At 44.1% G+C, this 13,017-nt stretch overlaps 1 protein-coding gene across 1 annotated transcript in view; it reads left to right on the forward strand.

Moving 5' to 3' along the window:
* The window catches only part of LOC124606460 (amine oxidase [flavin-containing] A), a 270,234-nt gene that overhangs the window by 157,965 nt on the left and 99,252 nt on the right, over positions 1 to 13,017 (forward strand). Inside the window, exons 4-5 of the mRNA XM_047138441.1 lie at positions 1,116 to 1,231; positions 1,362 to 1,495. Of these exons, the coding sequence (XP_046994397.1) occupies positions 1,116 to 1,231; positions 1,362 to 1,495 (250 nt within the window). The remainder of the gene's footprint in view (positions 1 to 1,115; positions 1,232 to 1,361; positions 1,496 to 13,017) is intronic.

The raw sequence follows: 13,017 nt of genomic DNA on the forward strand, positions 1-13,017 counted from the left end.
TGTGTTTATCTTTTCTGACCATATTTCATCCATTTCATCTTAGTTGTGTTTTTTGTGACATTGCTCATATTTGTATGCATTTTTCATCCTTCACTATAGATCTTGCTCCTTTCATCTATGCCAATAAAGAAAAATTTCTCAATCCCCAGGCAGAACGCACCTCCACATACTGTTCCTGCTCATGGAATCCCACCCCAAATGGCCTAACCATGAAATTACCCATCTACAGCTACAACCCCTCCTTCTACAATGATCTCCTTATTCCTACATTCCATCTATAAAACTGAAACCCTTTCCTTCCAGAAATTAGAGTAGCATGCTCATTACCACATCAAAAACTTTACCATCTATTCACCTCATATAACTATCACTGTCCACAACTACCATTACAAGAACCTCCATCAAACCTGTGCCCGCATCCTTGCATAGCTGCCAGACCTGCCTTATAGACATACTACATTTGCCACACCTCCAGAACTCCCTCCCATCATGCTAAAGAACCCAGCACCTAAAAACGCATAATTCCCCTGCCCTCAGCCTTTGCTAGTCTCTGTCCTCCAGAGTAGCATCCCTGTACACTCCCACAGCCAGCACTAGCATCTTCCGCAACATTTACCCTAGTATCCCTTGCCCTCCCCACCCCATGCCTCCTCTGTACCCCCACTGTCCATCTCAGCAAAGATGGCTACTTACACGAGACACAGTTGTGGTCGGGCTTTAGTGCCCAGAGACAACAGAGGCCATGCTTGTGTGAGTTGTGCTTGTGTAAATGTGTGTGAGTTTTCAATTTCTCATGAAAGTCGTAGTCTGATAGTGAATACATCTAGCGTTCAGTTTCATTGTGCCTGTCTGCAGCCAATTGTCTACTCTATGTGGTTAATAGTAATCTATCCTTTCCATATTGCTGGTATTCCATCCTGTGTTTTCCACAGCTTAAATGTATTAAGTGTATTATTTGAAATTTTAAATATGTGTGCATATAAACCACTTTCACCTCTAAACATGTAAAAAGACTCTTCCAATGCCTAATACATAAGCTGCTTTTATAGAATATAGAAGCTATAAAAATACAGTACTATACAATACTATACAATTATGCATCCTCTTGGTTTTAGGGGCTGAGTCTTCTCAGATTTCGGCATTATATTTTATATCATTTGTAAATGGAAAACAAGGATTTATAAACAAGCTGAAACTGATATTCCCAGGGGATGACACCCAAAGAATTATGGTAAAAATGTTTTTGTTGAATGTCTCATTCATCATTATCTTCCTATTTGTGAAGTATAATTGCAAAATGTGCATTAATGTTGTTTCTTATTCTACCTAACATGTCTTTCATTAAAGCAAATTTGTTCAAGAATGGTGCACATTATATATCAATGAGGCTTGCTGAGGAAATTGGAGATTCTTTGGAACTGGGTGATAACGTTATGGAAGTAGTTCAGCTTGATGAAACAGTTGACATTATGACAGCAAGTCAAAAATTATATCGGTAAGAAAGTATCTGTGTACCATAATTTATGAACAACATAGAATATATTTATATCATATCAATGATCACAACCTTTTGAGTCAACATACACATTTTCTAAATTGTTTTCTACAAGAAACTGACACTATTTGTATTTAACCTCATATAAAAACCCAGGGATTATAAGAGGAATGAAAAAATCACGAGCATGGAAATTATGTGAAATAATTAGGAGATGAAAAGAAATTGGGAGGAAAAGGAAAGAGATAGGACTGATTTAATATTGCAAGAAATACTGAGCCATTGTAAGGAAAGTGATTAAATGATTAAAAAATAGTTATGATGGGTTTGTCACTTGCAAAGGCATGTTAAAGCTACTTTCAGCTTCCTCCTGGGGAAAGATCCATGTGTCCCTGATGACTGTGTCTAGTGTGTGGTGGATGATCAAATGTGACATCCTTTTCCAAAATGTTTGTATGTATATCATGTAACTGAGGCAAAACCTGGGAGTCAGCTCAGTATATACTTGAGTTGAAACCTAAAGCCTAAAAACCATGTTCAAGATGGCCAGAACGCTGGCTTCTGCTGTTAATCCGTGCGGTGGATTCAGTCCAGGCCAAGTGCACCTCTCCATATCCCAGAAACCAAGCCCTTTAATGTGTTTAACTATCCAAGTGGGTCTGTGGGATAAATAAAATCACTAAAATCCAATTCTCTCTATGTATGGGAACTATTCTATTGCATAGGTAATATGCCACTATCATAATGTACATTTTCATGCAGGCTGAAATTTACTATTGTAAGAACCCTTTTCAAGAAAGGAGTAATTACTCAACAGACTTTATGCTAACCACTTTCTCAAAGGTACTGGAAAAGATCATGTATGCATAAAGAGAACACGCCTACCCAGGAATAAGATACTTAGTCTCTCCGTAGAACAAGCCATTTTTCACGTCACTAACCAGATTATACAAAAATTAAACACTCTAACAAAATATTGCTAGCTGATATTTTTTGTAACTTGTTAAAAATATTTGAAGAGTGTAAATGGAAAACATTCTCAGTGACATTTTTCAAAAAATGTGTTTGTAGTGATACTGAGTTCTTGGTGCTCTGTTGCATATCCCTAGACTTGATCGAGGTGCCAAACCCTGGAGAAAGTCTTTCAGACATGGTGCATGGTCTTCATGCCAAGCTGTGCTTCCCTCTGGAGTTCCAAAAGTTAAGAGATATGGCAAGTGGTTTCTGTTGACTACAGTTATACCAGTTAAAAACCTAATGCTGTGTTTCTGTACATGTACTATCACAAATAAAATGTAGTACCTCAGTATTAATGGCACTTGGCACAAAACCTTTTTACTATTTTGTTGAAAACTGTCATTTTTGAGATCATAGTTGTGTACAAAATGCAAATTGATACTTGCAAAGAAGAAACCACCAACTGGCCACCCTCAGTAAATTTGTTTATTTACATGAACAGTGCCATTACAATTTTCAAACCATCTCCAGACTGCTGTTCACATTTACATGTATATTACATTTGTTGTTGAGTACATTAGTTGTTGAGACAAAAACAGCACACATATACACTCCTGGAAATGGAAAAAAGAACACATTGACACCGGTGTGTCAGACCCACCATACTTGCTCTGGACACTGCGAGAGGGCTGTACAAGCAATGATCACACGCACGGCACAGCGGACACACCAGGAACCGCGGTGTTGGCCGTCGAATGGCGCTAGCTGCGCAGCATTTGTGCACCGCCGCCGTCAGTGTCAGCCAGTTTGCCGTGGCATACGGAGCTCCATCGCAGTCTTTAACACTGGTAGCATGCCGCGACAGCGTGGACGTGAACCGTATGTGCAGTTGACGGACTTTGAGCGAGGGCGTATAGTGGGCATGCGGGAGGCCGGGTGCACGTACCGCTGAATTGCTCAACACGTGGGGCGTGAGGTCTCCACAGTACATCGATGTTGTCGCCAGTGGTCGGCGGAAGGTGCACGTGCCCGTCGACCTGGGACCGGACCGCAGCGACGCACGGATGCACGCCAAGACCGTAGGATCCTACGCAGTGCCGTAGGGGACCGCACCGCCACTTCCCAGCAAATTAGGGACACTGTTGCTCCTGGGGTATCGGCGAGGACCATTCGCAACCGTCTCCATGAAGCTGGGCTACGGTCCCACACACCGTTAGGCCGTCTTCCGCTCACGCCCCAACATCGTGCAGCCCGCCTCCAGTGGTGTCGCGACAGGCGTGAATGGAGGGACGAATGGAGACGTGTCGTCTTCAGCGATGAGAGTCGCTTCTGCCTTGGTGCCAATGATGGTCGTATGCGTGTTTGGCGCCGTGCAGGTGAGCACCACAATCAGGACTGCATACGACCGAGGCACACAGGGCCAACACCCGGCATCATGGTGTGGGGAGCGATCTCCTACACTGGCCGTACACCACTGGTGATCGTCGAGGGGACACTGAATAGTGCACGGTACATCCAAACCGTCATCGAACCCATCGTTCTACCATTCCTAGACCGGCAAGGGAACTTGCTGTTCCAACAGGACAATGCACGTCCGCATGTATCCCGTGCCACCCAACGTGCTCTAGAAGGTGTAAGTCAACTACCCTGGCCAGCAAGATCTCCGGATCTGTCCCCCATTGAGCATGTTTGGGACTGGATGAAGCGTCGTCTCACGCGGTCTGCACGTCCAGCACGAACACTGGTCCAACTGAGGCGCCAGGTGGAAATGGCATGGCAAGCCGTTCCACAGGACTACATCCAGCATCTCTACGATCGTCTCCATGGGAGAATAGCAGCCTGCATTGCTGCGAAAGGTGGATATACACTGTACTAGTGCCGACATTGTGCATGCTCTGTTGCCTGTGTCTATGTGCCTGTGGTTCTGTCAGTGTGATCATGTGATGTATCTGACCCCAGGAATGTGTCAATAAAGTTTCCCCTTCCTGGGACAATGAATTCACGGTGTTCTTATTTCAATTTCCAGGAGTGTATATAAAAACAAAGATGATGTGACTTACCAAACGAAAGCGCTGGCAGGTCGATAGACACACAAACATACACACAAAATTCTAGCTTTCGCAACCAACGGTTGCTTCATTAGGAAAGAGGGAAGGAGAGGGAAAGACGAAAGCATGTGGGTTTTAAGGGAGAGGGTAAGGAGTCATTCCAATCCTGGGAGCGGAAAGACTTACCTTAGGGGGGAAAAAAGGACGGGTATACATTCGCACACACACACACATATCCATCCACACATATACAGACACAAGCAGACATAGTCAAAGGCCTTTGAAAAAAAAAAAAAAAAATCCTTATGAGAAATAATAAGACTCTCGCCACCAACAATACTGAAAACTGTGAAATCCTGGCTGAATATTTTGAGACACTCCTAAACTGCCAAACACCCATCCAGACTCTCAGTTTTACGCAACCAGAAACATTACCAACACGTTCAACACCTCCGACACGAGAGGAAATCACAAACATAATCAAAAATCTCAAAAACAGGAAAGCATGTGGAGAAGACACAATTATAGCAGAAATGCTCAAGCTTGGGGGAGAAACATCAGTAGAAGCACTACACAAAGAACTTGAACAAGTATGGGAAACCAAGAAAATCCCAAGTCACTGGAAAACTGCCCTAATTCACCCTATGTTTAAAAAAGGTGACAAAAGGGATGTTAACAACTATCGTGGAATATCACTTCTCCCAGTCCCATACAAAATTCTATCAAAAGCCCTGCTCAATCGTGTATCACCAATTACAGAGGGAAAACTTGGAGAATATCAAGCTGGCTTCAGACCAGGAAGATCCTGCGCCGAACAAATTTTTAACCTCAAAACAACAATGAACTATTTATCTACAAGGAGCAAGAAATATTTCATAACATTCATTGATTTCAAAAAAGCTTATGACTCAATCAGTAGGGACACACTCATCAAAACACTTCGAGAATATGAAATAGATGAAACAACAATCACCATAATCAAAGAAACATTAACAAATACAACATCAAAAGTAAAATTCCAAGGAGAAATTTCACGGCATTTCGAGGTCAAAACCGGCGTCAGACAAGGAGATGCGCTGCCCCGGTACTCTTCAACTGTGTTCTGGATAAAGTCATAGCAGAATGGAGAAAACTCACGCAAAAACATGGAGTTGAGAAAGTCCAAATTGGAGGGAAGTGCTACAAAGCCATTGAAACCAACTGTTTTGCCTTCGCTGACGATCTCGCCTGTTTAGCTTACACACAAAAAGACACAATAAAACAAATAGAATTACTTAAAGAAACTGCTGAAAAAGCAGGCTTGCAAATTTCATTTGCAAAGACAGAAGTCATTACAAATATCAAAAATCCACCGAAGAAAATAACTACGAAATATGGGAAAATACAGGTATCTAAAGATTTAAAATATCTTGGTGAACTAATTCAGCCTGTGGCAAAAGGTCATCCAGCCTGCAGGGCTAGAATACAAAAACTAGAGACAGCAACTCACTACTGCAGACAAATGTATTCAAAAAAATGTATATCCAAAAACATTAAACTCAGACACTACCAGACTGTCATTAGACCGCAGATAGTATATGCATCAGAAACACTGGCAAATTTTACATACGCAGAACAGATAGAAAATCGTGAAAGAAGAATTGTGAGGACAATTCTTGGACACAGGAAAATAACAGATGATCAAGGCAAGCCTGTATACAGACTAAAAAGCAACAAAGAAGTGTATACGAAGTGCAGCAAAATTACAGACGAAATTAGAAAAAGAAGATGCTCCTTTTATGCTCACATCATGAGGATGAACCCGAATAGGCTTACAAAACAAATATTTTCATACATCGCAAAACTAAAAATAAAAATTTATGGTTTATCAACACAGAAAGAGATCTAAAAGAAATGGACATAGATCAGGAAACAATATTTAACAGAAAGCTTTTTAGAAAAAAACTGAATTCATTCTCGAGTTTCGGTGTGAAAATTAAGAAGACTTGTGGAACTAAATGGTCTGAAGAGAGAAAAGCCGCCTTCAGCACAAGAATGTAAGAAGTGTGGACTGAGAGGAAGAAGACTTCCCAGAAGCGCAAGAAATAACTGTTTTCACGGTCTCTAACGGCCAAATTTGTATAATAATAATAATAATAATAATGCGGATGGATATGTGTGTGTGCGAGTGTATACCTGTCCCTTTTTCTCCCTAAGGTAAGTCTTTCCGCTCCCGGGATTGGAATGACTCCTTACCCTCTCCCTTAAAACCCACATCCTTTTGTCTTCCCCTCTCCTTCCCTCTTTCCTGACGAAGCAACGATTGGTTGCGAAAGCTAGAATTTTGTGTATATGTATGTGTTTGTGTTTCTATCGACCTGCCAGCGCTTTCGTATAGTAAGTCACATCATCTTTGTTTTTAAATAGATTTTTAAAAATATTTTTTAAATATATTTTTCCCATGTGGAATGTTTCCCTATATATATATATATATATATATATATATATATATATATATGAAACAATATTTAACAGAAAGCTTTTTAGAAAAAAACTGAATTCAATCTCGAGTTTCGGTGTGAAAATTAAGAAGACTTGTGGAACTAAATGGTCTGAAGAGAGAAAAGCCGCCTTCAGCGCAAGAATGTAAGAAGTATATATATATATAAAAAAAAACAAAGATGAGGTGACTTACCGAACAAAAGCGCTGGCAGGTCGATAGACACAAAAACAAACACAAACATACACACAAAATTCAAGCTTTCGCAACAAACTGTTGCCTCATCAGGAAAGAGGGAAGGAGAGGGAAAGACAAAAGGATGTGGGTTTTAAAGGAGAGGGTAAGGAGTCATTCCAATCCCGGGAGTGGAAAGACTTACCTTCGGGGAAAAAAAGGAGAGGTATACACTCGCACACACACACACATATATCCATCCACTCATATACAGACACAAGCAGACATATTAAAAGGCAAAGAGTTTGGGCAGAGATGTCAGTCGAGGCGGAAGTGCAGAGGCAAAGATGTTGTTGGATGACAGGTGAGGTATGAGTGGTGGCAACTTGAAATTAGCAGAGATTGAGGCCTGGTGGATAACGGGAAGAGAGGATATATTGAAGAGCAATTTCCCATCTCCGGAGTTCGGATAGGTTGGTGTTAGTGGGAAGTATCCAGATAACCCGGACGGTGTAACACTGTGCCAAGATGTGCTGGCCGTGCACCAAGGCATGTTTTGCCACAGGGTGATCCTCATTACCAACAAACACTGTCTGCCTGTGTCCATTCATGCGAATGGACAGTTTGTTGCTAGTCATTCCCACATAGAATGCGTCACAGTGTAGGCAGGTCAGTTGGTAAATCACGTGGGTGCTTTCACACGTGGCTCTGCCTTTGATCGTGTACACCTTCCGGGTTACAGGACTGGAGTAGGTGGTGGTGCGAGGGTGCATGGGACAGGTTTTACACCGGGGGCGGTTACAAGGGTAGGAGCCCTAGGGTAGGGAAGAAGTTTTGGGGATTTCATAGGGATGAATAAGAGGTTACGAAGGTTAGGTGGATGGCGGAAAGACACTCTTAGTGGAATGGGGAGGATTTCATGAAGGATGGATCTCATTTCAGGGCAGGATTTGAGGAAGTCATATCCCTGCTGGAGAACCACATTCAGAGTCTGATCCAGTCCCGGAAAGTATCCTGTCACAAGTGGGGCACTTTTGTGGTTCTTCTGTGGGAGTTTCTGGGTTTGAGAGGATGAGGAAGTGGCTCTGGTTATTTGCTTCTGTAGCAGGTCGGGAGGGTAGTTGCGGGATGCGAAAGCTGTTGTCAGGTTTTTGGTGTAATGGTTCACGGATTCCGGACTGGAGCAGATTCGTTTGCCACGAAGACCTAGGCTGTAGGGAAGGGACCGTTTGATGCGGAATGGGTGGCAGCTGTCATATTGGAGGTACTGTTGCTTGTTGGTGGGTTTGATGTGGACGGACGTGTGAAGCTGGCCATTGGACAGGTGCAGGTCAACGTCAAGTAAAGTGGCATGGGATTTGGAGTAGGACCAGGTGAATCTGATGGAACCAAAGGAGTTGAGGTTGAGAGGAAAATCTGGAGTTCTTCTTCACTGTGAGTCCAGATCATGAAGATGTCATCAATAAATCTGTACCAAACTTTGGGTTGGCAGGCTTGGGTAACCAAGAAGGTTTCCTCTAAGCGACCCATGAATAGGTTGGTGTACAAGGGGGCCATCCTGGTACCCATGGCTGTTCCCTTTAATTGTTGATTTGTCTGGCCTTCAAAATTGAAGAAGTTGCGGGTCAGGATGAAGCTGGCTAAGGTAATGAGGAAAGAGGTTTTAGGTAGGGTGATCGGCGTGAAAGGAAGTACTCCATTGCAGCGAGGCCCTGGACGTGCGGGATATTTGTGTATAAGGAAGTGGCATCAATGGTTACAAGGATGGTTTCTGGGGGTAACAGATTGGGTAAGGATACCAGGCGTTCGAGAAAGTGGTTGGTGTCTTTGATGAAGGATGGGAGACTGCATGTAATGGGTTGAAGGTGTTAATCTATGTAGGCAGAGATACGTTCTGTGGGGGCTTGGTAACCAGCTACAATGGGGCAGCCGGGATGATTGGGTTTGTGAATTTTAGGAAGAAGGTAGAAGGTAGGGGTGCGGGGTGTCGGTGGGGTCAGGAGGTTGATGGAGTCAGGTGAAAGGTTTTGTAGGGGGCCTAAGGTTCTGAGGATTCCTTGAAGCTCCGCCTGGACATCAGGAATGGGATTACCTTGGCAAACTTTGTATGTGGTGTTGTCTGAAAGCTGACGCAGTCCCTCAGCCACATACTCCCGACGATCAAGTACCACGGTCGTGGAACCCTTGTCCGCCGGAAGAATGATGATGGACCAGTCAGCCTTCAGATCACGGATAGCCTGGGCTTCAGCAGTGGTGATGTTGGGAGTAGGATTAAGGTTTTTTAAGAAGGATTGAGAGGCAAGGCTGGAAGTCAGAAATTCCTGGAAGGTTTGGAGAGGGTGATTTTGAGGAAGAGGAGGTGGGTCCCGCTGTGACGGAGGACGGAACTGTTCCAGGCAGGGTTCAATTTGGATACTGTCTTGGGGAGTTGGATCATTAGGGGTAGGATTAGGATCATTTTTCTTCGTGGCAAAGTGATACTTCCAGCAGAGAGTACGAGTGTAGGACAGTAAATTTTTGACGAGGGCTGTTTGGTTGAATCTGGGAGTGGGGCTGAAGGTGAGGCCTTTGGATAGGACAGAGGTTTCGGATTGGGAGAGAGGTTTGGAGGAAAGGTTAACTACTGAATTAGGGTGTTGTGGTGCCAGATTGTGTTGATTGGAATTTTGAGGTTTTGGAGGGAGTGGAGCTGGAAGTGGGAGGTTGAGTAGATGGGAGAGACTGGGTCTGTGTGCAATGAGAGGAGGTTGAGGTTTGCTGGAAAGGTTGTGATGGGTGAGTGAGTTGCCTTTCCGGAGGTGGGAAACCAGGAGATTGGATAGTTTTTTGAGGTGAAGGGTGGCATGCTGTTCTAATTTGCGGTTGGCCTGTAGGAGGATGCTCTGAACAGCCGGTGTGGATGTGGGAGAGGAAAGATTGAGGACTTTTATTAAGGATAGGAGTTGACGGGTGTGTTCATTGGCTGAGTTGATGTGTAGGAGAAGGATTAGGTGGGTGAGGGCAATGGATTGTTCAATTTGGAACTGGTATAGGGACTGATGGAAAGAAGGGTTGCAGCCAGAGATGGGAACTTTAAGTGTGAGGCCTTTGGGGGTAATGCCAAATGTCAGACAAGCCTGAGAAAATAAAATATGGGAGCGTAATCTGGCTAGGGTGAAGGCATGTTTGCGGAGGGAATGTAAATAAAACTTAATGGGGTCGTTGTGAGGGCATTGTGAGGGTAACATGGTATTAGAAGGTGGAAAGTGTAACATGAGGCTGAAATGAAAATGAAAATGAAAATAAAAATAAAAATAATTTTTTTTTTTTTAATTTCATCCTCATGTTACACTTTCCACCTTCTAATACCATGTCACCCTCACAACACCCCCACAATGACCCCATTAAGTTTTATTTACATTCCCTCTGCAAACATGCCTTCACCCTAGCCAGATTTCGCTCGCATATTTTATTTTCTCAGGCTTGTCTGACATTTGGCATTAGCCCCAAAGGTCTCACACTTAAAGTTCCCATCTCTGGCTGCAACCCTCCTTTCCATCAGTCCCTATACCAGTTCCAAACTGAACAATTCATTGCCCTCACCCACCTAATCCTTCTCCTACACATCAACTCAGCCAATGAACACACCCTTCAACTCCTATCCTTAATAAAAGTCCTCAATCTTTCCTCTCCCACATCCACACCAGCTGTTCAGAGCATCCTCCTACAGGCCATCCGCAAATTAGAACAGCATGCCACCCCTCACCTCAAAAAACTATCCAATCTCCTGGTTTCCCACCTCCGGAAAGGCAACTCACTCACCCTTCACAACCTTTCCAGCAAACCTCAACCTCCTCTCATTGCATACAAACCCAGTCGCTCCCATCTACTCTATCTCCCACTTCCAGCTCCACTCCCTCCAAAACCTCAAAATTCCAATCAACACAGTCTGGAACCACAACACACTAATTCAGTAGTTAACCTTTCCTCCAAACCTCTCTCCCATTCCGAAACCTCAGTCCTATCCAAATGCCTCACCTTCAGCCCCACTCCCAGATTCAACCAAACAGCCCTCGTCAAAGATTTACTGTCCTACACTCGTACTCTCTGCTGGAAATATCACTTTGCCATGAAGAAAAATGATCCTAATCCTACTCCTAATGATCCAACTCCCCAAGACACTACCCAAATTGAACCCTGCCTGGAACAGTTCTGTCCTCCGTCACAGCGGGACCCACCTCCTCTTCCTCAAAATCACCCTCTCCTAACCTTCCAGGAATTTATGACTTCCAGCCTTGCCTCTCAATCTTTCTTAAAAAACCTTCATCCTACTCCCAACATCACCACTGTTGAAGCCCAGGCTATCTGTGATCTGAAGGCTGACCGATCCATCGTCATTCTTCCGGTGGTCAAGGGTTCCACGACTGTGGTACTTGATCGTCAGGAGTATGTTGCTGAGGGACTGCGTCAGCTTTCAGACAACACCACATACAAAGTTTGCCAAGGTAATCCCATTCCTGATGTCCAGGCGGAGCTTCAAGGAATCCTCAGAACCTTAGGCCCCTACAAAACCTTTCACCTGACTCCATCAACCTCCTGACCCCACCGACACCCTGCACCCCTACCTTCTACCTTCTTCCTAAAATTCACAAACCCAATCATCCCGGCCACCCCATTGTAGCTGGTTACCAAGCCCCACAGAACGTATCTCTGTCTACATAGATCAATACCTTCAACCCATTACATGCAGTCTCCCATCCTTCATCAAAGACACCAACCACTTTCTCGAACGCCTGGTATCCTTACCCAATCTGTTACCCCCGGAAACTATCCTTGTAACCATTGATGCCACTTCCTTATACACAAATATCCCGCACGTCCAGGGCCTCGCTGCGATGGAGCACTTCCTTTCACGCCGATCACCTGCCACCCTACCTAAAACCTCTTTCCTCATTACCTTAGCCAGCTTCATCCTGACCCACAACTTCTTCACTTTCGAAGGCCAGACATACCAACAATTAAAGGGAACAGCCATGGGTACCAGGATGGCCCCCTCGTACGCCAACCTATTCATGGGTCGCTTAGAGGAAGCCTTCTTGGTTACCCAGGCGTGCCAACCCAAAGTTTGGTACAGAATTATTGATGACATCTTCATAATCTGGGGGGATGGATATGTGTGTGTGTGTGTGTGTGTGTGTGTGTGTGTGTGTGTGTGTGTGTGTGTGTGCAAGTGTATACCTGTCCTTTTTTCCCCCTAAGGTAAGTCTTTCCGCTCCCGGGACTGGAATGACTCCTTACCCTCTCCCTTAAAACCCACATCCTTTCGTCTTTCCCCCTCTTCCCTCTTTCCTGATGAAGCAACCATTGGTTGCGAAAGCTAGAATAATTTTGTGTGTATGTATGTGTCTGTTTGTGTTTCAAACGACCTGCCAGCGCTTTCGTAGGGTAAGTCACATCACACACACACACACACACACACACACACACACACACACACACACACACACACACATTCCACGTGGGAAAAATATATCTAAAAACAGAGATTCTGCAACTTACCAAACGAAAGCGTTGGTACGTTGATAGAATCAATAACAAACACAAACACACACACAAATTTCAAGCTTTCGCAACCAACAGTTGCTTCGTCAGGAAAGATGGAAGGAGAGGAAAAGACGAAAGGATGTGGGTTTTAAGGGAGAGGGTAAGGAGTCATTCCAATTCCAATCCCAGACATATGTCTGCTTGTGTCTGTTATGTGTGGATGGATATGTGTGTGTGTGTGTGTGTGTGTGTGTGTGTGTGTGAGAGAGAGAGAGAGAGAGAGTGTATACCTGTCCCTTTTTCCTCCCCAAGGTAAGTCTTTCCACTCCCGGGATTGGAAT

This window comes from Schistocerca americana, chromosome 3 (assembly GCF_021461395.2).
Source record: "Schistocerca americana isolate TAMUIC-IGC-003095 chromosome 3, iqSchAmer2.1, whole genome shotgun sequence".
Taxonomy (NCBI): domain Eukaryota; kingdom Metazoa; phylum Arthropoda; class Insecta; order Orthoptera; family Acrididae; genus Schistocerca; species Schistocerca americana.